General features: G+C 45.0%; 1 protein-coding gene across 2 annotated transcripts; it reads left to right on the top strand.

The window, feature by feature from the left end:
* The first annotated feature begins 261 nt into the window (after window positions 1–261).
* On the top strand, window positions 262–26,197 carry LOC133138147 (SPRY domain-containing SOCS box protein 1-like). 2 transcript variants are annotated; one of them, XM_061256646.1, is made up of 4 exons: window positions 262–447; window positions 853–902; window positions 18,511–19,409; window positions 24,307–26,197. In XM_061256646.1, the coding sequence occupies exons 3-4, from the start codon at window positions 18,716–18,718 to the stop codon at window positions 24,432–24,434; spliced, it is 822 nt and encodes a 273-aa protein (XP_061112630.1). In that variant the 5' UTR covers window positions 262–447; window positions 853–902; window positions 18,511–18,715; the 3' UTR covers window positions 24,435–26,197. The 2 variants fall into 2 exon arrangements, with proteins under 2 accessions (XP_061112630.1, XP_061112629.1); XM_061256645.1 differs by lacking the exon at window positions 853–902.
* Window positions 26,198–26,669: the final 472 nt, after the last annotated feature.

Raw genomic sequence — 26,669 nt, forward strand, 5'->3', positions numbered from 1 at the left:
AAATTCGTATTTTCACTTTATAACTAATAACGTGTTTAAGCAAAATAAAAGATTAGGTTTATATTAAACACGAGAGTAAGCGTTTGATTGTAAGCCAGAATGTTAAAGTATATTCGAAATATATATATTTTTTAATACATCATCAGCCTACTTGATTGCATCTTTAAGAGCAGCAACGCCCGGTGAAATGTGGTAATCGACCGAGTGGTTTAGTTGGGAGGTTTAGCGTAGCAGGCAGCTGAGAGCTATTTGTACCACGTGACAAGAGAGATGTTTCTCTCGCTGTAGCAGCCATCATTTTACTCAACACAAATCCACCCTAAATAAAGAAAGAAGCGCGGAGATAAAACCGAAAAGTCATGGACTAGCAGAGGAATTATCTAGGAGTGGTTATTTTATATACTTTTTGCTTTTTTGATTTTATTTACCATCTTTCAAATTGTACAGGTAATTGCATTTTTATTTATGTATATACCTTTCAGATATGGGTTTGTAACGTTAACGTTAGCTGTTCCAGACTGAGATGTTTGATTCAACAAAACGCATTACTTTTAAGGAATCCCTTTTAAGGAAAACATGCATTTAAATGTCTGATGGGGAGGGGAAAGGAAGGGATTATTGGCAGTTTTCAACTTTGTAATCCGTTGATGCAGGTTCAGTTTCCGCACTCATGTAAATAGCATATATCTAGCGCTGTATTCGCTATTTTGCGAAATGCATTTACTATCACTTTTAAGGACACTCGTCTGTTCTTATTGTTAAAGGTCTGAACACGGATATAATTGTCATGTTTACGTTTACAATGGTTTAAACCGACAGAATTGCAGTGAATATGATTTTTCAATTTCCAAGTTGCGTTCAGTGGGCTACGTTTAGGTTCGGCAAAAGTAAAATAAGACGAGGTAAGTTGGAAGAGGTAAGGTTACATGTTCCATTGAATGCACTGTGGCTAGTCCGATCGCAGCTTGGGACAGTAACGTTAAACATTGTCGACTAAAATAATCTTCTAAAATGTATTTCAAACTTCTGACGATGCGTGGAAACTTAATTTTCTTCTATATTAAATGCACGATTCAGTCAAGAGCGCATTCAGCCAACTTACTTTCGGTTTGGCAAAGCAGATGTATCATATTGCATTTTTGAAAAACGCTCGCCAATGCTTTGTACATGTTGCATTTCATGCCGAGTGTACGTTTCGTGTACTAGCTAGTCATTTTAACGCTTTACTCATTATTGCATTTAAATAATGGGTATCTTGGAAAGCTGCTTCGCTAGTTGGTTTACGTTCTGATGGCTGATTTGTGTTCTTACATTTGCAATGATCTTGTGAGCAAGTTATTCGTCGGACACATATCTCCGGTTGAATGAACAAAATCGCGTTAATTCAGCACAATTTGGTGGTTTTTGGTAAGATCATCAGTTAACATGGTGGTTTATTTGACAGACTGTTGTGGCCACCAGTCTCGATGTAACTGTAAGTATTTCACAGTGGTGAACAAACAAGGCTCTTTATGTTAAACGATAAATGCGTTTATTGACCACGCATTTTTGACAGAAGAGGTTGTGTTGCAGCTAATGAATAGCCTATTTCCGATGCTTGCTACATTTCAAAACATCGACCTCTTTACTTTTCGGTGTAGATTGGTGTATTTAGTTGGTTCGGGTGTTATATTCGGGTGACATAATAGGCTATGAAGGCTTCAGCTACATGCATGGCTTCGTGAGTACAAGCGTTCCCTACATTTTAGCTTTATACGACTTGACTTTTTAAATGTTTCTTTTTTAAATATATATCGATTATACTAGCAGTTACCATTATATTATTAGGCTTATACAATTTAGTGCGCATTCCTGAAACCAAGAGTATCCGCATTCTGCCAGACCGATATGTCAAAAGTTTTGACGTTTTGCCGTCCTTACAGATTTACGTTAAAGTAGATCACCTGTCAGCCATGGGATGATAGAAGACATAGCAACCAGCACGTCCCACCTTCCCATTTCTAAATGCCTGAACACGTTTTATGTAGCAGTTGTGATAATGGACAGCCAGTTGAATTGAAGAATTGAATTGAATCGAATCGAAGGGGGCATGTACTTCTCCTCATGAACTACTCATTAAATGTTCTATTAAAAAATGTCTTGCTGTAAATACCTGCATGTATAGAAAATGTTTCCCACCCACCAAAAGTGACTAAAGTTGCATGCCCTCTTTATTCTGTATAGAGTATTATTCAAATGCCTGACGTGATGTTAACGTGACATTTTAATCCGAAAAAGTTTAATCAAAGCTTATTCGAAGGCATGGTTTCTGGAGACTGAAGTGCCGACTGTTCTGTCACTTCGTGTTAGAGTGGTTAACCTATATTCTGCTGACCCCATGTGAAAATTCTGATGTTTCTTCTGATATTTAAACTTATACGAAGGTATCAACACTTGTGTTTTAAAGTAACACATTTATTCTGGCCAATCTATAGATGAAGGGGATTGGTTTAGGTTTGCTGTGATAAGGCATAATTGTGCTGTGATTGTTTCATCAACAATCCACTATTTTACACCTTGGGGTAAGTACCAACCTTTTGACGTAAAATTAGAAATTATACCTTCAACTAACAGTCCACTGGAAAAGGTAAACCATACAGAGGTAGACTGCATGTGCTTCTATCCATACGAGGATGTTTCAGTGTCATTGCTGCTTAAGAGCAGCTGGCTTTCTGCGCTGTACAGAGTCTTAAAAAAAAAAAAAAAAAAAAAAAAAACTTCCTCTCCAAAGAGGTATATCAGCTTTGGTGCTCAGCCCCGAATTAGATGGAAAACTGGAATGCTGGAGTCTGGTTCTTTGGAACCAGGGCAGCTGCCGTTGGCACTGGAAAGCAAAGGGGATGTTTCTGAAGCCCACCGCCCCTCTGACTTGCACAGCTGACTTGTGGTCTGGAGTAGCTGGGATATGACTCCTATAATACCTGGAAATGAGGAAGCGACGGACACAAAGTCTAGACAGCAAAACTGAATGAGCTCATGACTTACGCTGGTCCTATGGGATGATGCATGTACGCAAGTGCACATTTCCTAATATGTTTATTGAGCCAGGGCTGAATTCACAACGCACTTATGTCTGGGTGAAAAACATGCAAATTACTCGAGTGAATTGTGCGCATTGACTTCATGTGCTTAAATCACTCTGGATAGGACCGTCTCCTAAATGACGGTAATGGGTAACGTTAGCTGTGAAGATGTTCCTTTTTTTCGCAATCGGGTTGTAACTCCGCAGCGGCAAGATGACTTTACCAGGTTCTCACATCTCCTAATGTGGGAAATGCTGCTGTTCCTCTAGGCGAATTGTCTCCTCCAAATAAATAAAGAGGTGCTGAGTTAAGCGTTAGCATACCAGATAGGGTTCAGAGAGCATAGAATCACAGGACCTGAATCACTCAGTGATTTTTTGTGGACATGAAATCATAAAAGACCAGATTAATTTAGCCTGCATCCCCTAAATTATATTAATCTGCCTGCGGGGTCAAATTGGGCCATCCTCCATTTCATTTTGGCCTGGAGTTTGTGGTAGGAAATACTTACCCAAATTTGAAGGTGTGGCTGTGAAGAATAATAATAATAATAATAATAATAGTAATAATAATAATAATATTAATATATTATTAACTGAAGCAGGGGACAAGGGCCCAACACCCGCATGGATCTTATTGTAGCTACACCGGGGCTTGAACCACCGACCTTCTAGGTCCCAGTCATGTACCATGGGCAGTAGGCTGCAGGCTGCACCCTACGGATGGATCCAGAGTGTTTTTTTTTTTTTGTGCGAAAACGCTTCACTACTCCGTAGTGTTCAACATTAACACTGGCCTGCTTGCTCAGCTATCAGATAAACGAGACTACTCCGCCACACTTGGCACGTGATGACTCAGCAGATTCACTGTTTGGGTTTGCTCCGTTTGCCACGGCTGAGCTGCTTCAGAATCTTTGGGTTGTGTGTGAGGAGGGGGAGCCTGCCGCAGTAGACTCTTGACCAAATATGTCATGAATGTGCAGCGTCATCACCGTGGCAACGTACCCGGCAACAACCGACTGGCGACGGGCTGTCCTGTTACAGTGGCGCCTCGGGATAGCTGAGATGGCCTCGTAACTTTTAGAAAATCAAGCTAAACTCGTAACCTGGTGTTATCACGGTTTACTACCAGAAAGTCAAAGGCCTGGAGTTAGCATATGACACCTAGATTCTGTGAAGTTTAGGCTATTTTTTTATTTTTTATTCCGTTCACAAACTTCTCACCCCAAACAGTGTGTATAGAAGCTGTTCTCTCTGCACTGTGTAGGAGCACCCAGCAGGCTCTGACAGATTTAATGCATTGTGTTTAAAAGTTTCAAATAACCTGGTGGCTCTGAGCAGCGGGATACTCGAGTCTCGACAACTTAACAAATTTAGCTGAAGATCACATAACGGCTTTTTTCTGAGGCAAGGTTTCCATCTCGTTTCATGTGGTTCTATTTTTTGTAAACCATCTGTTTTGTGTGGTTTTGCAAATGGTAAATGGACTGCATTTATTGTGCTTTTATCCAATGAGCTTTACAATGAATGCCTCTCATTCACCCATTCACACTCCAACAGCACAAGGCTGCCATGCAAGGCACCCACTACCTGGTCGGGAGCAATTGGGGGTTAGGTGTCTTGTTTCTAGGGCGGGGATCGAACCGGCAACTCTCAACTGCCACCTTTTCCTTTTGGATTACTGTGTGGTCGTCTGAGACTACATTCATTCATTCTATTCAGTAGAGGTATAGTTCTGTCTGAATGCTTTACCCTCACTCCCTGGCATTTGACTGCCTTTAGTGCTTACTTTAAAAGAGCTTAAAAGCAGTTGTTTTGAATGTAGCGGTGACCTGTAGCGTAGTGGTTAAGGTACATGACTGGGACCCGCAAGGTCGGTGGTTCGATCCCCGGTGTAGCCACAATAAGGTCCTCACAGCCGTTGGACCCTTAACCCTGCATTGCTCCAGGGGAGAATTATCTCCTGCTTAGTCTAATCAACTGTGTTTCGCTCTGTATAAGAGCATCTGCCAAATGCCATTAATGTAATGTAATGAATGTGTCTATGTGTCTGTTGATGATGCCAAGGGAGTGAAGCTTTTTGTTTGGGATTTGGACAGGAGAGAAGAATGCAGAGTTCTGAAATTCTAGCAGAAATCACCTGCTCGTCTTGCCGAATAACACAGTGTTGTAACTTGCAGTGTTTATCATCTGGGCAAGGAAGAATGGACAGAATGTGTCGTCTGGAAGAGCCGTCTCCTGGCTCAGAGCTGCCTTTGTCTCCTTTTGTGGTGTCTGGTCCGGGCTGGCAGGCCAGCTCACCTCCTTTCCTCCGGGTGTCTTCCAGTAATTGTGCTGTGGAAGGAAGGGTGTTCTGTCTGTCTGCTGCAGTGCTGGCTACGCAGACGTGTACACTTAAACGTGATGTAGGGCAACGCCGCCATTGTCTCAAAGCCCTTCTACAGCTGGGAAAGCATTGCCTGCTTGTCACTGTTTGCTGATTGCAGAATCCATTAAGTCTTACACTGCAAAATCCATTAAGTCTTACACATTGTTCATATAGTGGGGCAAAACATTGTGGGTTTGGTGATTGACACTTTTTGATATTGGACTAGATGAATTTTAACGTTGCTCAAAGTTAAGTACAAAAGTGTTACTCTGATTAGAGTGCACTTAATTTAACGAGATTAGCGGGGGTTTACTTTTTTTCTTCTTTTTTTTTTTTTTTGTTGTTGAGTAATTTTCTAAGCTTGCTCAAACTGTACTCTCAGTGACTAACGGCATGGATTACTTCCCTCTCACGACAGCTTTGACCATCTGTTTGGTTGCCCAGACAATGCAGATCTCAATGACGTCCCTGCCGGTGGCACTCAGACAAAGGCACCGACGAAGGCCGTTTCTTCTAAGGCAGAGATGTGGGTGTTTCTGTTCAAGGCAATGGCAGGTTTATTTTTTTGCTTCGAGAAGCGTTCTCTGATTTGGCTGGGGAGTATAGATGCTTTGAGGCAGATGAAATATGCCTTGGTGGATGAGGGCTTGTCTCCATTGCCTGAGGGTGATGAGGGAATGCAGTGAAGGAAGCCCTCTGCATCAGCCCTCCCCCCGGGCACACTGCTGAGTGGAGCTGGTAGACTCCACTCGTGGCAGCCTTGGGGTTTTCAAACGTTTTCAGCCGGAAGGGTCATGTTAATGTTAATGTTAATGGTGTTCGGTGGTCAAGCAAATTTTTTTTTTTTTTTGCGGAATTGTTTTTGAGACCACAGCAATGGAAGTGATGAAATGAGGCCTACGTGGACTTCTAGGAAAGCGCTCTCTGGACTTTTTGACATGACTAATGCAGAGTGTGGTCCCCTGGCCTCTGTCAGTGAGAGGGACACTGTACCCTGCCCTGAAAGAATCCACTGTGCCAGGATGAGTTTGGAAGGGGTTTCCCTGACAACGCCGTGTTTATCTCGATGAGCAGCACTAGATCATGTTGAAGGCACTCTTCTTCCTTGTGGATCAATAAAAGGGGGGTGGGGACTCATCGTTTATTGCTTTCTCTGACAACAATTTCTGGCCGTTATTCATAAAATTTGACCTTAAAATGTGGTCAGGTTATTTCAATGAAGCTCTGAATGTACGATACAGTCTGACTTTAATAAGTTATTTAATGATATTATTAATCATGTTTTGTGTGTATACACATTCCCTAGGTTTCTCTTTTTACAGACTAACCCAAGGTACTGTGTTATGGCAAACAGAGATTAACGGCACAAAATGGCACTGTTAAAAAAAAAAAAAAAAAAAAATATTAAAAAACACTAAAAAATGTAATTCAGTTGGACTCCATGTCCCTGAAGGCTTCAGTATGGCTTCCCTCCCCTTTTCTGCAAAAACCTGCTGAGCTCCGATCTTCTAAGACCAGGGTTGAGTGGCATTGAGCTTAACCTGATCACAAACTTGTCTTGTTGCACTTGGGGCAGGGTAGGGAGAGTTTTTTTTTTTAAAGATATTTTTTAGGCCTTTTTCAGCTTTATTGGACAGTATATAGTAAAGAGAGACAGGAAGAATGGGAGCGAGAGAGAGGGGAAGACATGCGACAAATGTCAGACGGCCGGATTCGAACCGCCGACGTTGCGGCTTGCAATGAGCATGCGGTCAGTGCTCTACAGGCTGCGCCACCGAGACACCCCTAGGGTAGGGAGAGTTTTTAATAACTACAGGGTGGTTGAGAGCTGGTTTGGCTGTGACCTCTGTCCGATGTGTTTTATTTTCGCTGCATGTCGGGAGACCAACCTCAGATGAGTCGGTGGTTTAACCACAGGGCTTTTTCTGAAGAAGGTGTGAGGACCTGAGCTGTAAGGCAAGTATGCCTCTTCAGCCCTTTCGCAACCCAACCCACTAAAACCAGAAGCTAACCTGTAAAGGTTGTCATGCATTTAAACTGCTGTTTGATGTTGAGCATCTCTAACTGCCGTTTGCGGTTTAACTGGGTATTAGGGTGTTTCTATGCACTTCCTGGATGCAACTGGTTGAAGAGCTGCAGTGGGGTTGTTGCATCTTCAGGGCCAGAAAATGAGTTGTATTGCAGCATTTTAATTAAGCAAATTTATGGATAAATCTGTTGGCTGTAGCTCTGTAATTTGACTAAGGACCAGAGGCATATGTCTGTGATGGTTTATTTTTGCGGGGTAGTGAGTTCCTGGCAGGATGATGATATGCTGATCACCTTGAAGCTGAAAAATCAAAAAATTGTACTACTTCCTGATTTAAATTCAGCAAAAAAGTAGGTTAATAGAGAGATTGCTGGCATGTTTTCGGCATTTATTAAAGAGCTTCTGAGATGTTCCCCACCCATCTCTATTCGTGCTCCTTATCCACATAAACTGGATATCACCGCTGTTTGCATCATGTGTTTTCCCGACTGCTGATTTTGACTTGTTTTCGTCAAGTAGGTTATAAACCAGCCCTGAGTTCTTAGTGCTTTCTGTGTCCCAGGACTTGAGTAACCTTAGTCAGTATTCTCCACTGTGAGGAGTATATATTGGTTTGTTTGGCTTGTCATTTGTCGTGTTTTTTTTTCATTTGTTCAAAAATCTGGTGAGTCAGTGTTTCTAATTCAGAAACATTTGAAATCCAGTTCTGTAAACCTCGCCTGGCTCTCGCTTGGTAGGTTTTCTTTCAGTTGTTTTACTTGGGAACAGCGTTTAGCTGGGTCCGCTCACACGGTGTTGGTAAATAAAGCCATGATTCATACAGTCCATTTGGAAACTGCGGAGCATAGTATCATCCCCTCATGTTTTTGAATCGGTTGCCTGGGTATTTCCCGGATGCATGCATGGCCCTTGCTATCTGTTAGGGGGGGGCACAGGCATGGTTTCCACCAGCAGTTGAGATGAATTGTGGGTGTTTTTCATGCGTCTCGGTCCCCTTTCCTTCTTTCTGTAGTCCTGTAAACCGTGCACTGGAACAGGGTCGGAATGGCATCGGTGTTGGCATAAAGTTGCTCAAAATGGCGACTTCATCTGGCTAACCGAAAACATGGTTGGAAGTAAGCGAGTGCCTTAAGCGCTTGTGAAAATGAGTCCTTTTCCTTGGTCAAGTTGAAACTAAATCTTGTGGACAACAGCTGATATTACAACAATGGAGACGAATGAATGCCTCGTGGTTCGCTCTGAATTCTGAGCCAATGCAAAGATGGGCGGGGGAGAGGCTGCACCTGCAGTAGCACAGAGCATGGGAACACGCTTTTGCCAGGAGAGCTGTTACTCTGTTCATTCCTTCAGCAGTTAGGCCCAGTTTTAAAGCCGAATAATGCTTTTGACAGAGATTTCTTCTCGTTTTTGGTGCATCATTTTCTGCTTCCACAAATGAAGTTTGTTTGTTTAAATGTGTTGAGCATGTGTTCTATGCTCGGTTGATCTCGTCTGGTGCAACTGAGTCAAAGACGAGGACCAGGAAGAGGGGTTTTGAGAGTATTTCATGGGTTCAAATACACCAGACAAGCTTAGAAAAGCATGGAAAGTATTTGAATCCAAAACCTATTCTCTTCATTTGCATGTCAACAGAGTATGTGTGTCCTCCTTGGAATGTGCTTTCAAGTGCATGACATACAAGTGCCACTCCTTGTTAACTTGTATTGTATTTTTGGGTTGTCACTGTAGACTTTAACCTTGTCTTGCCCTTGATTCCTGTGCTGTATTTATGCGCCTGGGCAGGTTAACTGAACTGGTTGTGAAGTTGTCTGGGCAGCATTAACCCTTTTGGAATGTTTTTTTTTTCTGTGTTCTGTGTTGTAGAACTCCATTGCTTGATTGTGACATCGGCGTTAGAATGTTCAGTTTGGTATATTCAAATTAAATCTCTGTGATCGTAAAGGGTTAAGAGTTTGGGTCTGTGAAGTTGTGAAACAGATGGTATTGTATGGATTAAAGCATGACCCTTTTCATGGCTTTGTCTATACGTGTTTAATTACCCTTCAGTGTGGAGTTCTCCCTCTCGGCACCGAAGACCGGATGAGTTGTTAAAATTGGCCCCCATTTCATACCTCCTTCATAGCCTGCATGTTCATTATCTAATACCTTCTGGAGGTGTCAAAAGAATTTCGCACCAGGATTCTTTTATCTTGGGTAATGTGTGTGAGAGAGAGAGAGAGAAAGAGAGTGTGTGTGTGTGTGTGTGTGTGTGTGTGTGGCCACCCCTTAACTGCATCTTTTCCCTTGTTGCAGCGGCACATGCCGTTTTTAAATCTATTTGTCATTTCTGTCGCAGATCACTTTTGAGCGTGGCCTGTGCTCCTCCGGCAGTGATATCTAGTAACCGGTGCCCACACACACACACACACACACACACACACACACATCTCTGCAGCGCAGTGTTTGCACTTTGCCATGAGCAGATGGCTGTGTTTTCATTCAAAATCTGGCCCCAGGTTATGAGGGGCAACCTGCGCCGTCGTCTTGAATGCAAACATGAGCCGAGCACATCTAATATCTCACTGAGAAGCTTTCCCACCCACCACCCCCCTCTCCTCCCTGCCCACACTCTTTCAAATGCACCTGGCTGGTTTAAAGTTACATCCAGTACATTTATATGTTCTGTTGCCAAGAAATATCCTGCCTGACCTAGCCAAGAATATTGTACAGGACCAACTTCTTCAGAGAAATTGAGGAACATTCCTTTTGCGTGACCCAGCAAACACCCTCCCTCCCGTTTTATTTCTTCAAAACCTCCATTGAAAGTCTTGGAGATTGCCCATAATGTAGTGTAACCTTCTGGTTAGGGGCTACACAGCTGTTCTCCTGCTACATGGACCGGACTGGCACAAAGGGCTGGATAAACGCATGGATGCGTGCTTCAGGAGCAATTCTCCTGTTGACATTTAAAACAAAGCTTTGCCCTTCCTGCAGGCTAAGTACCTGTTTTTCAAGTTCAGAGGTACGCTTCTACTCTGGGTTGTGCAGTGGTGTTTCACTAGTTTTGTGTGCAATAAGTAAAGTTATATTGGCAACAATGTATGTACAGTATTGCAGTCGTTTTTTGGGGCTGGGTAAATCATACCATGGCACCAGTGCCACAGACAATAGCAGACGTTCCTGTCCTGAAGTCATGGGGGAAGACAAAGATGACTGTTTCTGTGATCTGAAAACCTAAGTTTGTGTGTGCTGTGCTCTAAACCTTCCTTTTGTTTGCAGTGGTCCTCCATGTTCACTGGTGGGTCATTCCGTGGGGAATCGATCCCTTTCTGACCTGGCCCTTTTAGATCTCTGTGAGGTCAGAAATGCATTGATTTCTCCCAGAATGCCCCTGGTGCCAGCTGGCTTTGACTCTGGTTCTCTGCTGAACCTATGGGCTGGAACTAATGGGCCTCGAGATTTCTGAATGTTATGTGGTTTTAGTTTTTTTAATAGCCTACATTACACAAAATAACAATCTATTTCAGTCATATTTTCATAGTTGACAACTGGTTGGCAGAATTACTAGTTATGAGTCCAAATGTCATACTATTAAAATATAATCAGTTTTGGAGCTTTTGAAGGAAAGATGGAAGTAATGAATAACTGAATGAATTAATCGTTTAAGTTGTTGGCTGCATTTGTTTTGTGAATCTACAGTATATTGTTATTTCATGCATTTAGAACAGAAACATTACATGTTATCTAGCTGACGCTTTTATCCAAAGCGACTTACTGTTGACTACACTAAGCAGGGGACATGTCATCTCCCCCCCCTCCCCCGGAGCAACGTGGGGTTAAGGGCCTTGCTCAAGCACCCAACAGCTGTGCAGATCTTAGTGTGGCCAAACTGGGGTTTGAAACTCGCAGTCATGTACCTTAACCACGATGCTACATGCTGCTCACCGAGGTCTGGCCCAGCCCCCAGTGTACTCTCTCTGTGTGGCACTCTGCCTGCACACAATAGGCTGGTTTACGCTTCAGCGGGCCTGCAGGTCATTGTTAATAGCAGACCGACACCGTGGAGCGACGGTGTGGGTGTCATTTACTGTACGACATGGGCCCTGTCCCTGCAACCCAGGTTTAGCCCCGCCCCCAACCTGCCGGCCTTGAAACGCACGCTGCCCACTCTGCGGGGGGAAGTGTTACTTACTGCGCCACTTTCCCGTAAAGCTCATAATGAGCGCGTTTCTGTGTGGGGAATTCAAACCCCCGATCACAAAGCGTTCGCTGGAACTCGTACACGGGACCACTTCTTTGTCGGGCCCGCGCAGAAGTCTGTTAAATTGCGGGGAGAGAGCGATTTTGGGAAAGGGCTGTGTTCCGTTCCCTTCATTTGTGCGGCAGACTGCTCTGGACTGCGGAGACTGAGGGCCGTGTCTTTCTGACAGTTTTGTGATTTAAACGGTGATTTGTGGTCATTTACCCGCTTAACACCACTCCGGGCCTGCAGCTGCTCCCCAGATGTTCCCGGCTCGTGAGGTGAGGCCGCTCTAGACCACGCTGTCAGACGCTTGATTTGCTGTCTGTGGGTTTTATTGGGTCTCGTCTGCATACCGGGGAGAGGTGAAAAAGAATCTGCCATCTTAATATTGAGCTTCTGGCCTGTGATGGGGCCCTGCCTGTCGCTCTGGGGTTTGGACGTGCGTGTCGAAGCCTGGTGGTGAACGGGCTCTTGAGACGGCCTGGTCCTGCCTTTCTCCACCTCTTCCTCACGCACGCGAGGGGAAGGTTGCCCCACAAGCGGGGTGCATCACACATTTTCTGAGCTCCAGACCCACCTTAATGGGCCGGTTATTAGTTCAAATATGGAACGAATAAATTATTAGTAATGTTGATTTTGACTTGTTTCAATTACAGTGGAAATTGTATGATGTACCATGAGGGTCTCTCCCTCTCCCTCTCCCTCTCTCCCTCTCTCTCTCTCCCTCTCTCTCTCTCTCTCTCCCCCTCCCCCTCCCCCTCCCCCTCTCCCTCTCCCTCTCCCTCTCCCTCTCTCTCTCTCACCCTTCTCATAACCCAACAGTAGTGTGTGTTAGATGGCCGCACTCTGCTGGGAGAGTGTGGGGAGTGGGAAAGTCTGCGGTCTAACTCTGCTGAGTCTGTGAGGGCTCCCATTTGCAGGAGGGCTAAATGTGGACTTGCTGCTCCACACAAAAGGAGCCAGTGTTCCCCCCTGGTTCTGCACATCCACAGAACCCATCCTGCATCTCAATCAGCCCCCCAAACATTGGCCAGCTGCGATGTCGCAGCCGACGGGCACCTAAATGCAATCCTGTTAGAGACACAAAGCGTCCCAGGACAAGCCGCTCATGCTGTTTTTAAATCTAGAAACAGGGGATGGGGGTGACCAGAATCTGATAAAAAAATAAAATAATAATAACACTAGTAATTGGATGTGGGTTTATGGCCTAGTTCGCAAATTGATGGGTGAACAGTATTGCATTGACATAGCCACTGACATTCCCAACTGGCTCGGATGAATAAAAACAATACGCATATGAACAAATCCCATTCACGAAAGCCAAAATAAATGTTATTAAAATGCATGTCGCTTAAGTAAAAGCAGAAGGAACAAAATTTAAACCTGCTCTTGCCGCTTGTCAGTAGGCCACGTTGCTTTCGTGTCTGGTGTGCCGTGAGATTCTGGCGTAGATGGACTGGTGGCGGCACCGTGTGCGTTGTACACAGACCGGGCCCTGGCAGTGTAGTGCCAGCCTGGGTTTCCTCCCAGCCCTCCAGGACCCATCAGTCCTGCAGTTATTAATCAGCAAGTGTTCAGCAGCCAGACGGCCAAGCATTCCTCCGGGCTGAACTCACCGCTGCTGTCAATCTGTCCTGAGAGAGCCAGCAGTGGCCCCTGTCCAATGACCTTGCCCTTAAAGTATTTATGTACAGCTTATTTCAGTTTGCTTTAACGTACATGCGTGGAGTTCCTTTTGAAAATTAGCGGTCTCGTGTCTACATGACAGATGAAAAATTAATCTTTTCACTGGTGAGCAGTGCTTCGGTGCTGGGGAATTGGTAATCCCTGTGCAGAGAGTGTGCAAATGAACATGCGCTGTAGGTGACGGAATGGTTAACCAAGGCACAGAGAGTGTGAAAATTAACATGCGCCGTAAGAGAGTGGGGGAATGGTTAATCTAAGCACAGAGTGTGTGCAAATTAACATGTCTTGTTTTCCCTCAAGGCCGGACAGCCATTGAGAGAAAAAAAAAAAAAAAAAGGATATTGTTTACATTCACAACCTTGCCACCCACTGCTTGCTTTTCCATCCCCTGTGTTTGGCCGTCCGTGGAAAGACATGACCCAGTTAAATGGCTGTTTACCCGCTTTAGAGAGGCGGCCAAAATGCCCCTCGATTAACTCCGCTCTACAATTCAATTAGAGCGGCCCTGAAAGAAGCCCACTATGCCTGCGCTGTTTGTGCGGCTGAGTTCTCTGTGCGGCCGGGGCGCATGTGTGGAGCGGGAGACGCCGTACAGATTGTACCTTCATATATTTACCCCAACAACGGTCTCCTTTCTGCACGTCGTCTCAATCACTTTTTAGACAATGCAGGCTTTTTTTTTTTTTTTTTTTTTTTTTTTTGGTGCTTAAGGATTTTGGAAGCGAGGATATCCAAGATTTTTGTCACGGATATTGTCAGGGTGAAGGCAGCTTACCTCTGCTGCATATAGAATTACGGTCGTTCGGGGGGAGGCTGGGGTGGGTGGCCCAAAACTGACGTCTTCAGTTCCTGCCAAGAGTTTACCCCTCGAAACATACTTCTCACAGTGAGAAGGAGCGCAGTATATAATTGCTTGAATTATGTATCTTGAATTACATATGTTGCCGTTGCAGTGGTTGGAAAAACAGCGGAACCTCAGCTTGTCTGAGTGTCATTGTCGCTGTTCCCCCCCTTGCGTATATGCCAGTGGTAATAACAACGTGGTTCTTCTGATATAGGTTGCTCTTGGTGAGGTGTGCATCGGCCCACGGTGATGCCCCGGTTCAGCCCCTGCACCCTGTCGGGAGTTTTGGGCTAAGGAGACGCAGGTTGCGGTCTCGATCCCGGGACAACAATGTGGGGTTGTTGTCCGCCTCCATCGCTGTGCGCCGAGCGTTTTGTCCCAGAGGGATTCCTCCTGCCAATGCGTCTGCTGGCCGAGGTTTGCCAGTTGTGGTTTCCGTAAGAAGGACGCGGACGCATAGTTTTATATTTTTAAAGCCAGACGTTTTAATATTGGCTTTCCTGTTATCTTCTGGCTAGACAAGCTCATAAAAGGAAATGGCTGAACATTCTATTTTTTTCTTCTTATTTCCTACTGTTGCTGGGAGGTTGTTTGTGTTTTAAATGCAGCTTGTTATTAACCGAAATGGAATGGCGAAGCAGGAGGAATTTAGTCATTGCATGCATGACATTAAGAAAGCTGAGCGAGAGAGAATTTTCCTCCGCAACCGAAGTGCTGATCTTGCCGAACGACATTGCTTTTTAATATGCAGATCTTTATCTTGCAGTTTAGTGGAAAAATCTATTGCAGCGTCCCACCGCAGTGTCTTGCCGTGATGTCGGTGAACAGCGGATAGACGAGACGCCGATTCAAAATCCTTATGACCGCTTGCTTTCCTCAGGCTCTACTGTATGGGAGACTTAAATGCGTATAACACAGAGGGCTGTCCTGGTCCCGGTTTAAGCCTTAGTCTGTGGAATTCCCGGTCGGAAGAGTCCCGTGCATTCCTATTCCAAGGCCAGTGCTGTGATAAACCGCTGTTGGTGAACATTCCACACCGTAATGCGCAAAGCAACTTGATATATGGAGGCTAGACTTAATGTACAGTTCTGCTCAGGGTTTAGAGTCTTTGTTTATGCCTTTACTGTGTCTTTGACAGAATGAGGGGCAGGGTGATTCATTCTAAATGCGGGGTGCATGGGGCCACTTTTACGTTTGAATAGTGGAGAGTAACTTTCAGTTTTCATTAAATGTCAGCTTCTTGTCAAAATTCTGCAGGATTTTGTTATTGCAAAGGTTAAGTGGTATTTAAAAAAATAAAAGAAAAAGGATTTATGAAGTATTTTATGATGTGTTGTCAAGAACTAGCTAATTTGCAGTTTCCAGCTGTAACGGCAGACTCTTGACAAAGCTGTTCTGGTGTAAATTGTAGTTTCTTGCATAGTGTACATTTTTACCCTCTCTTCCGTTGCATTCCATGTTTTTTTAGCTGATGCTTTTATTCAAAGCGACATACCGTCGATTAGACTAAGCGGGGGCCAATCCCCTCAGTGCGATGCAGGGTTAAGGGCCTTGCTCAAGGGCCCGACAGTTGTGCGGATTGCGACCGTGTGGCTACAGCGGGGATTGAATCACCAACCTAGCAGGGCCCAGTCATGTGCCTCAACACGCAGGCTCTGCCCAGGCGCTTCAGTGGGCCCGCTCCATTGCTGCCGCGTTCTCAGCCGTTGGAGAGTCCGGACCGGATTGTGTGAGCTCCAGCATGCGTACGGCCCGTCAGCCTCCGGTTCTGCGGGTTTGAGTGCTGAGGTCCGCGGCGCTGGCGCCGGTAGGTCACAGGTACCGGGAGGACCAGTCTTGGCCGTCGAGCAGGGAGAACACCCCGCTGAATGATGAAATCCTCACATGCCTCCGACGGCCCACGCCGTTCAGGAGTCTCCTGATCTCAGCGCTGTGGGTTACAGAGCTCACTCCCGCGTGCACCAGTGTCACAGCCCCGTTTGGCTCTTTGACGTCTTCTCAAAAGATTTCTCTCTTGACACTCTTGGCTTTGTACAACAGGTTGAATGAAATGGTTTCTCGAGGGTTAGAACTAATCCATCCATCCATCCATTATCTGAACCCGCTTATCCTGAACAGGGTCGCAGGGGGGCTGGAGCCTATCCCAACATACATTGGGCGAAAGGCAGGAATACACCCTGGACAGGTCGCCAGTCCATCGCAGGGCACACACACCATTCACTCACCCACTCATACCTACGGGCAATTTAGACTCTCCAATCAGCCTAATCTGCATGTCTTTGGACTGTGGGAGGAAACCGGAGTACCCGGAGGAAACCCACGCAGACACGGGGAGAACATGCAAACTCCGCACAGAGAGGCCCCGGCCGACGGGGATTCGAACCCAGGACCTCCTTGCTGTGAGGCGGCAGTGCTACCCACTGCACCATCCGTGCCGCCCGGTTAGAACTAATGTTAAAGCAATTCCTGTATTTGTTGTATTAATGGTAACACAATTCCTCTAATTAGTATATATAATATACTGACTGGAATGTTCTTAAGTTTGACATCTTAGAACTATAGAATCTGGAGACGGGTAGAGACTTAGGAAAGCAAATTACTTTTACTTAAATAAGTTGATGAGCATGATATTTAGGAATGCCGATATTATAAATACAGCAACTGCAGTGCATGTCGGGGCCTCCATCTGTCTTATGTCAGTGACACAACGCCCATGGTGTCTGGTGTATGAGAGCAGTAGGTGACGCACAGAGGCATCTGCACTATAAGCAGTATGGGTTAATATGTGTGACTGAGCGCTCCCCGTCTGATTCCGCATTGCTTGCCCTCAGCGTTTCACTAGTGTTAGACTGCTCCTATCAATCACTGGGTTTACTCTGCGCTCTCTAAACACATTATCCCTGTTCAACCACATATGTATATCCTCACCGGAGTTGATTTTGAATTCCCCGCCTGTTGGTTACACTCCTGCATGCAGTTGACTGTAAAGGGTCAGTTGATTAGCGCAGGAGGGACTCCGTCATGGAAATTAATCGGTGGCAGGTTTATGAGCTTTACGGTTTCGCCGTTCACGCACGCTGAACTTTGCTCCAGTGACGGAGCATTCGACAACTGTTGTTTAAAAAAACGTATCCATGGCGTAGTCTGATTGTGAAATGTGTTTCTGTTTACATTTAACATGCCTAAGCCTTCAGGTTTTTTTTTTTCTTTCTTAGCTCAGTGCCTTCTTGGAAAAAGCTACTTGACTTGCTGAATTATTCATTTGATTTTTTTTTCATATTGAAATAATTGTTTGATTATTACTATTTCAATCAAATGCACCGCTATGCAAATGTCTATGTGACAGTTTATGTTCATGGCATTTTCCCTCAGAACATACTTTGGGATACAGGCTATGCTGTATGTGTCCTATAAGAAACTGACCATAGTTCATTATAATTTATACATATAGGCAGACTTAGCCAGCTAGCTGACATTTCTGGACTATGGATGTAGATTGAGGGCATTTTCCAGGGACAGTGATGCCTAGATAAGTAATAATGGTTTACATCCGTTCATTTTGTTTTGTACGTAGGTTTGGGTAGGTGTACGTACTTTATCTTATGTGTATACGTATGTCACTTCATAAAATCCCACCGCTGAAGTGTTTGCCCTTCCTTCATCTTTGACCCAGGAGTGTATACCCGTGCAGAGCCTGTCCCATTTCATGTGTAAAACTATTTGCGATTACCACAAAAATACAAGATCATAAACTTCTAGATCTTGTACTTTGTTTTTACATTGCAGGATATTATCACTCTAAGAATGCGAGAGAATTTCAGTGGACAGTGTACACCATGGTGTAGTCATGGTGGGCAGGGCACAGAATGCTTTTGTTTTAAAATGAGACCACTAATTTATTTCCTCTGGCCTATAAAACTTTCTTGGATGCTGCTCTTGATGGCGTTCCTTCTGCATGCTACTAACCATCCTCCAGATTTGCACTTATATTCCTCCAGCCATGCAGTTTAAACCAACAAATGGAGCCATTATGACACACCCCAGATGTTCTATCAACAGATTTATGAAACATTTAGTGTCTCCTCTGTCAAGGTGAACATCACGTGACTTGCCTCTAAATGAAATGACAGTGGCCAGGATCTGGGCTCTGGCCGTGTGGGAATTGCATGTTTTTATTCATGCAGAAAACCGTCGTGCTGGCTGCAGCCTGACTTGGTAAAAGGTCAGTGAAACACTCTTCCTCGTTGTTAATCATTAACTCCAGCCTCCCTGTCCATTTCTCTCCCCTCTGTCTCCACAGGTGGGCTTGACCAACACGTGTTGACCTAGTCTCCTAGCAACAACTGGCACCGCGAGGACGGGGGCAGCCACCTGATTGGTTGAGAAGGCTGCTGTGGGGGAGGGTCCACAGCGTTGGGAACTTTTTTTTTTCCCCCATTTTTTTTTTTTTTTTTTTTTTTTTTTATTGCGGTGGGGGAAAGGTTGCTCGGAGACCCACCCGGAGCATGGGGCAGAAGGTTCCCGGAGGAATCAAGACTGTGGACATGCGGGACCCGGCGTTTCGCCCCCTGAAACTGGAGCTGCAGGCCCTGGACTGCACCAAGCCCGCCCGGCTGGACATGCTGCTGGACATGCCCCCTGCCACGGCTGAGGCCCAGGTGCAGCACTCCTGGAACAACGACGACCGCTCGCTCAACATCTTCGTGAAGGAGGACAACAAGCTGGTCTTCCACCGGCACCCGGTGGCCCAGAGCACGGACGGGATCCGGGGCCGCGTGGGCTACACCCGGGGCCTCCACGTGTGGGAGATCAGCTGGGCCATGCGCCAACGCGGGACGCACGCCGTCGTGGGCGTTGCCACGGGCGACGCGCCCCTCCATTCTGTAGGCTACACCGCGCTCGTGGGCAACACCCACGAGTCCTGGGGCTGGGACCTGGGCCGGAACAAACTCTACCACGACGGGAAGAACCAGCCCTGTAAAACCTACCCCGCGTTCCTGGAGCCCGACGAGACCTTTATTGTACCCGACTCTTTCCTAGTAGTTCTGGACATGGACGAGGGCACCCTCAGTTTCATTGTGGACGGACAGTATTTGGGAGTTGCTTTCAGAGGACTTAAGGGCAGGAAACTCTATCCCGTAGTCAGTGCGGTGTGGGGACACTGTGAAATCCGAATCCGCTACGTCAACGGACTCGACCGTAAGTATCTCTCTCGTTCCGTGTCAGTCGTTGCCGTGGCGCGTTGATCTGTCTGACGGTCCTAAAATGGAGATTTACAGCCCTACCTGCCCCACACACGCTGGAAGCCCTCTCGGGGTTTCGTGTGTGGCGTGGACTGTGTGTGCGGTCGTGATGTCAGACGTGTGAGCGGATGTGCATCCAGAGGGCAGGCCCTGTGCACAGTCAATAAATAAATAATCACTGTATTTATATAATGCTCTTTGTGCAACTTCTTGCAACCCAAAGTGCATCACGTAAAACGGATGACAAAATTATGATCAAATTAAAGTTGAAAGTAAGAACTAAAACTTAATGAAAAGGCAATGTCGAATGAGAAAAATTTAAATTTACATAAAATAAAAGAAACCTATGTAAAATTCATGACCGAACAAATCTACTAATTAAAAGCCCCGTTTAATGTTTTTCAGTTGGTGCGGGATTCATACTCTAATGCTTGGTCTTGCGTAGCGTTTCCCGCTCCCTCATGCCAGTTCTATTAAAGTGAAAGCTTCTCTCAGCACCTCAGAGGTAGCATAGGGCATGTATGCTGTAAATCTTTACCTGGGTCGTATGGTCTGCAGCTAGCTGCAGGATTTTAAATTAGTGACTGTAACTGGCTATGACGCGTTTTATGCTGCGCTGTGCCCTGTGCTGGCCTTCAGACTGGCAGTACAGAGGTGCGGAGTGTGGTGTGCAGAGTGTGTGTGTGCAGAGTGTGTGTGTGCAGAGTGCGTGTGTGCGGAGTGTGTGTGTGCGGAGTGTGTGTGTGCGGAGTGTGTGTGTGCGGAGTGTGGTGTGCGGAGTGTGTGTGCATTAGTGCTCATAAGGGCTGTGACGTCATCATGTACCTTTGCTCTTGGTCTGGGAGGCCTCCTGCATGCTGCGTTTGACTCTTACTGCAGGGCATATTTGGCTGAAGGAAAAGCGATTGACGGACCACATTTCTCCCTGCTTACGCCTCCGCAAAGTAAAGTCTTAAAATATTGTGGTTATGTAATATGTTTTAAGTATTATCGTAACTAAAAAAACATTCCTGTAATGGAAAGCGCTCATGTCATAATGGCTATTTCACTCTCGCTCTCGCTCTCGCTCTCGCTCTCGCTCACACACACACACACACACACACACACACACACACACACACATTTGACTATTTACTTATAATGAACTGCTTCCATTTTCGGGATTAGATCTGCAAAATAACAATTTGCAGATATGGATGGAAGTCTAAAAGCAAATGTACATTTCTGATGCCTCATTTTCAAACATCTCAGCCCCACCTTCACCATCCGGCCCCTGCGCTATCAATCACGTGCGCTGTCCCTGCGGCCGCTGGGCGTGTGCCCGGGGGACTTATGGGTACCTGGGATACCCTGCTGCTGTGGAAATGAGTGTTCCATCCTCATAACTCACTGGGCACCTTCCCCAATTCATCGGCATCACATGTTATTGTAAGATGGAAGACCAGGGTCTTGATTTACTTGCCGTTGTCTTAAACTGTTAACGTGACTGATACGTTTTTGTACGGATGAGACTCATTTCTAAACCTTTTTATTATTTCAGTGGTGGTTATGTGTTGTCTGTTGGTCATACCACTGAAGGAGAGGGGAGCTTTTTTTCTTTTTCTTTTTATTTTAAAGCAAATAAAAATGATCTTCTGTGTATGTACAGGTTATCACTTGGTTTCATTGGCCTTCTGTACATATAGGTTAAAACTGTGCTGGACACACCCAATCTCCATTTTACTGCTGTGTACAGTGACTGCCTTGTGCAGATATGAAGGCACTATAAACATTGTTTGACTTATTTTCATGTAAGGGTTAACCAGATTGCTTACATCAGACTCTTGATATAACTGTTGGTCTACTCCTGTACAGGGAGGATGCAGATTCACATGACAAGCTTGTATAAGTGATGTTCTACTCGTTCTTCCCGGCTGGACCAATGAAATGTGCATTCTGTACTTCTGCAAACGTATCTCAGTGAGGAACAGGTGTGGGAGGGTGGAGGTTCTGTTGAGGTTGCAGGTTGAGACCTTGTCTTTATATACGCGTGTGCTTTTCTGGGAAATGTCGGTCTTGTGTGCATAGTCGTGATTGTTTATAGCAGGGATCAGCAACTTGCGTTCCTTGAATTGCTGGTTTTCCACCCTCCCTTTACCTGGCAGTCAAGAGTGAAAACAGTCTGGCCAACCAGTAGCACTAATTAGCTACCTGGGAGAAAAGAGAACCAGGCCTGGATTTTGGTTTGAGGGCCTCAGTTTATGATCCCTGGTGTATAGGGCTGTCCAGGGTGCTACTGTATGAGCATGCTTTGGCTAAAACAGGGCACCTGATCCATTTTGTATTATTGGAACTGGATGTGCAGGAAACAATGCCCTCTGTCCATGATATGATATTCAAGAACAAAGCCACCAGTTACACCACCAGGGGCGGCCTGTTGCGTAGTGGTTAGGGTAAAGGACTGGGACATGCAAGGCCGGTGGTTCTAATCCCGGTGTAGTCACAATAAGATCCGCACAGCCATTGGGCCCTTGAGCAAGGCCCTTAACCCTGCATTGCTCCAGGGGAGGATTGTCTCCTGCTTAGTCTAATCAACTGTACGTCGCTCTGGATAAGAGCGTCTGCCAAAAAAACAAAAAAACAAACAAAACATTAACCAATGATTAATTCCTTTTTGCTGCATTCAATTTGGCCTCTCTTCACATTTTACTTCTGACAATTTGCTTTACAAGATGTCTATTTTTGAATAAAATGGTGTTCTGCCAACAAAAAAAGACATTCATAATGGAAAAGTTGTTTTCTGAACCTGACTTTGAAAGATATTATGGGATTACTTTTTCTCCCTCCGCGTCGACTCGCATCTTCATCCTGAGGTTTCCCAGAGTGCGTCTGCGAAAGGGAGTGCTTCTAGATTCTTACCAGACATTTATCGAAGTGACGTTTAAAGAAATAAATAAAATAAGTGCTTGGGAGGTTTGTGTGCTGGCTCGCAGGTTTTCATGAGGACATGGCTGAGTGGACCCGTCTTTGTGCTGGTCTCTCTGTCTCGGTCCTGGGAACCCATTGTGTTTGCCCGTTTTTTTGCTACAGCCGAGTTCCTGATTAATGAGACTTGCAGAAAGCAGCAGTAGTGGTTGCAGTAATAATATTTATTTTTGCCGTGCTTTTCCCCTCAGGGAGCCGCAGATGCAATTAAGAATCCAGTCGAGTGAAACGTAGACTTGCTATGAAAGTTACCAAGGTAAATTAAAATGCACGCGAGATGACCTACTAATTAGGCTAAGAAAAATGAAAAATAAATTCTTAAAATATTTTTTTCCAAGATTGAAAACATCTTTGTTGATATTATATTATACACTCAGTGAGCACTTTTAGGTATTTATTAGTCTTATTTTTTGACTTATTGGTCTTCTGCCACTGTAGCCTATCCACTTAGAGGTGTGACGCGTTGTGTGTTCAGAGATGCTCTTCTGCATACCACTGTTGTAATGTGTGGTCATTTACATTACTGTGACCTTCTCCTCGGACCTCCCTCATTAACAACATGTTTTTGCCTGCAGAACTGCTGCTCACTGGTCACTGATGGTTTTTGCAGCATTCTCTGCAAACTCTAACTGCAAACTGGTCTACCTAATACAGTGGTCACTGAGCGTATATAATATAGTACCTATACTGACGTAAAGCAAGTGATTATGTTACAAACTACAGTTAGAAGTGAGGAATACAACATAATCTGCCCAGCACTGCTCATAGGTATATTATCTCTCTTCATATTGAGCTGAAGGTCAAGCTGTTGAAATTTTCACAACTTAGAGTCAATAAAATGTGATGATTTCCGAGTGAACACAGAACATTGCAGTAGTCTACAGGAGATGAACGCATGGATGATTTTCTCTGTCACTGTAAGACGAAACTTGGCAGTGTTTCTGAGTTGAAATGAACCTCTCGGATTACTCAATTCAAACATCTGTTCACTTTCTGCCATATGTTTTTAAAACGTATTTTGACACCGTGCAAATATTTGGCTTATTAATTATCGTCTGCTTTGTTTGAACTTCATTTTCCACCGATTGTCTATGTTTGTCAGCACTTAGGATAGTACTTGTTTCTCCCCAGTCTATAATTCTGTCAAGATAAAAATGTAAACTCTGTACTGTGGAATCCTTTGCTAACTGTACAACATTACACAATATGAAAGAATAAGTTGTGATAAGATGCAAGTGCACCATGGATGCAAATATGCGACGTGTAGTCCGTTATTAACATGCATCGCCATTTCTGACCGTGTACGGCAACTCAAGCCTTTTGGCTTGTCTCGTCTCCATCCACAATTGTAAAAAAAATTGGGGTTGAGAATGAACACAATGCTATTGGGTCAGTTTGAATACACAATACTTGCCCATCAATCCAGGAGACGTACAGTAGACCTGCTTACATAGAAGCAGGTGTTTACCTACTTCTACATCACTGATGTGGGCTGGTCTTATACCTTTGGGTGGCACTGCCTGGCCACTGTATTAGCCTAATGTGATGTATCAAATGGAGATGGGAAAACTCTGCTTTAGAACTAAAACTAAAGAAAGCACAATTTACTGTTCATTACCCCATTAAGATGGTGAATCACGGTTCTGCATTTAGGTCCTAATTAACTAATTACAACCGAGAGGTTGCTATTATGTTTGGAGAGGGTCACAGGGCCAAGTTGCCCTGGAGGTAAGCGCTTACTCAGCTAACCTTGTGCTCCAGGTTGATATCTCTGTTGTGTTTCTAAGTGCTGTCCCTCTCATCCCCCGACAACTCAACCCCTGCCTCTGATGGACCTCCATGTTGATATCTCTTGTGTTTCTAAGTGCTCTCTGTCATCCCCCCCACAGCGGAGCCCCTGCCTCTGATGGACCTCTGCCGCCGCTCGGTCCGAATGGCGCTGGGGAGGGAACGCTTGAGCGAGATTCACGGACTTCCCCTGCCCGCCTCCCTCAAGAACTACCTGCTCTACCAATGACGACGGGAGCAGGTCTTCGCAGTGGCAGTCTGGGACATACCCCCCCCCCCCCCCCCACCCCCCTGTGTCTGCCATCCTGGCCCTGGCGTCAGCAGATACGGTCCCCCTCACACACACACACACACACACACACACACACACTTTTTATTCCTCACCAGCCCAACCCGTCACTCCAATGAATCTTCTGTTTTAAATGCGGGAACATGTAAATTCTTAGCATTGTCAATTTATTTCAGAAAAGAATTGCAACTTCCTGTCCCAGACCCCTTGCCCTGCCTTGCTTTTAGCTGTACTGGAAATGTTTCTTGGGGCACGAGGACTGTTTTTGCGTTGACGCACACCCTGCGGGTTTAAACAAGCCATCCAGGGTATGATGTATGGATGTTGTTAAGGAGTTATGAGTTGAATGCAGCCATGGATGTTTATTGAACAGCCTCCTCTAAACGAATACTTGATTGTCTCACCTCTTGGCCCTGCACACACCTTTTGATCGAACGGTTAATGACTTTTACAGATCTAGTTCATATGCTCCCCCCCTTCCTCATCCCAAAGTCTGACCATTTTGCTGGTATTGATGACTTTGACTTTTCTGTCAGTCAATGAAGATTGATAATGTATGACCAGTTGGACCATTAAAATATTCCTTTTTATGAATGCTGTTAGTGTCCTGGCCTGAAACCTACACTGTCATGTCATGATCATTCAGAATGAATTTTATAATAAAAATATAAAAATAAAAAACTATGTTATGCATCTTGGAAAGAAAGAAAAACAAGGCATCAGTAAATGGGCTGCAAATAAAAACACTTGACCCTCTGTTCCTCACAGTCACTCCTGCAGAGACTTGCAATATTTTAAAGTCTTTTTAAAGCACTGCTCCAAGGTCGATGGCATGGGTGCAGCCAGGAGACGGACACAGACACTCACGCACGCGCGCACACACACACCTACGCATGTACACGTATAAGCATGCACACGCGTGCGCATACGCGCACGTCCTGATTGTCGTGGCTTTAATCCGGTCCCGGAGTACCTGCGTTGACATTTTTGTTTTTACGTACCAACGTGGGGTGTTCCCCCACACACCGCGCCCATACATCAGGTTCTTATCGCAATATCTGAAGTGCCTGTTTCGTGCAGTACCGGTTTAATGCGTTTTTAATGTAAAAACCGATCATTTCTTTAAATGATCACGACACTGTGATGGGCTCCGTAGCATAAACCCATCAGGATGTCTTACAGCTCATTTTCTCTAAACTCTTTATTCTGTAGAAAAAAGACTACATTGATCTGATCAGATGTCCAAAAATGTGCGGGGGGTGGTTTGTGTTTGTACGTGGTCTATGAAGATTATTTTAATGGAGGCTGAGGGAGTTGAGCTGGGTTCATGGCGCTAAGATTTTAAACTGTATATGTGGTGATGCTGCTGTATGGTGCCTTGTTAATGAATCATCCGTTGTAATTTCTCGTTGGGAGGCAATGTTGGGTAATAATGACAATACAAGGAAAATGTTGTGCAGCCCTTTTGACTTTTTGACACAGAGAGGCTGAAAATTGCCAAGATGTCGTGTTTTTCTTCGTAGACTTTCTCTTAACAAATTTGTTTTTTGATGTGCGATTGTAGTTGTCTGGCATTCATTTCTGTTATGCATGGATGCAGAGCGCTGCTCCTTCTATCTTTCTGGCCTGCACAGTATCATTTCCTTTGTATTCAGTGCTGTAGATAATGTTGGTAACTACCTAATAAAGTTTATTATAAATTATTATTTTCTATGATTTGCATTTTTATTAAATTTATACAGTCTTTCAAATGGAAAGGACAGATTTTTATTTCGATCAAGGATCTCAAACTCCAGTCCTGGAGGGTCACAGTGTCTGCAGGTTTAACTCCAGTCCTGGAGGGCCACAGTGTCTGCAGGTTTAACTCCAGTCCTGGAGGGCCACAGTGTCTGCAGGTTTAACTCCAGTCCTGGAGGGCCACAGTGTCTGCAGTTTTTTTTTTTTGTGATTTCTTTTCACTTGGCAGTGGAGGTAGGTGAGCAGATTCTCGGCCAACCTGTGACCTATACTGAGTTCTTACAGTAAGTGTGGGAACACGCACTACAGCCCACCAGGTTTTGAGTTTGAGAGTCCTGATACCAGTCATGCTGTTGTATCTTTGAATAGATGCAACACACAAGTCTGCTAACACCATTCGTTGGAAAGTTGACTCGTACTGGACTAGGTTGTTGCTAG

Source organism: Conger conger, chromosome 10, assembly GCF_963514075.1.
Source record: "Conger conger chromosome 10, fConCon1.1, whole genome shotgun sequence".
Lineage (NCBI taxonomy): Eukaryota > Metazoa > Chordata > Actinopteri > Anguilliformes > Congridae > Conger > Conger conger.

Excerpts from the sequence above, each read along its gene's own strand:
- LOC133138147 (XM_061256646.1), top strand. The coding sequence starts at position 18,716 with ATGGGGCAGAAGGTTCCCGGAGGAATCAAGACTGTGGACATGCGGGAC. Across the intron at positions 19,410-24,306 it reads CTACGTCAACGGACTCGACC|CGGAGCCCCTGCCTCTGATG; the intron begins GTAAGTATCTCT and ends TCCCCCCCACAG.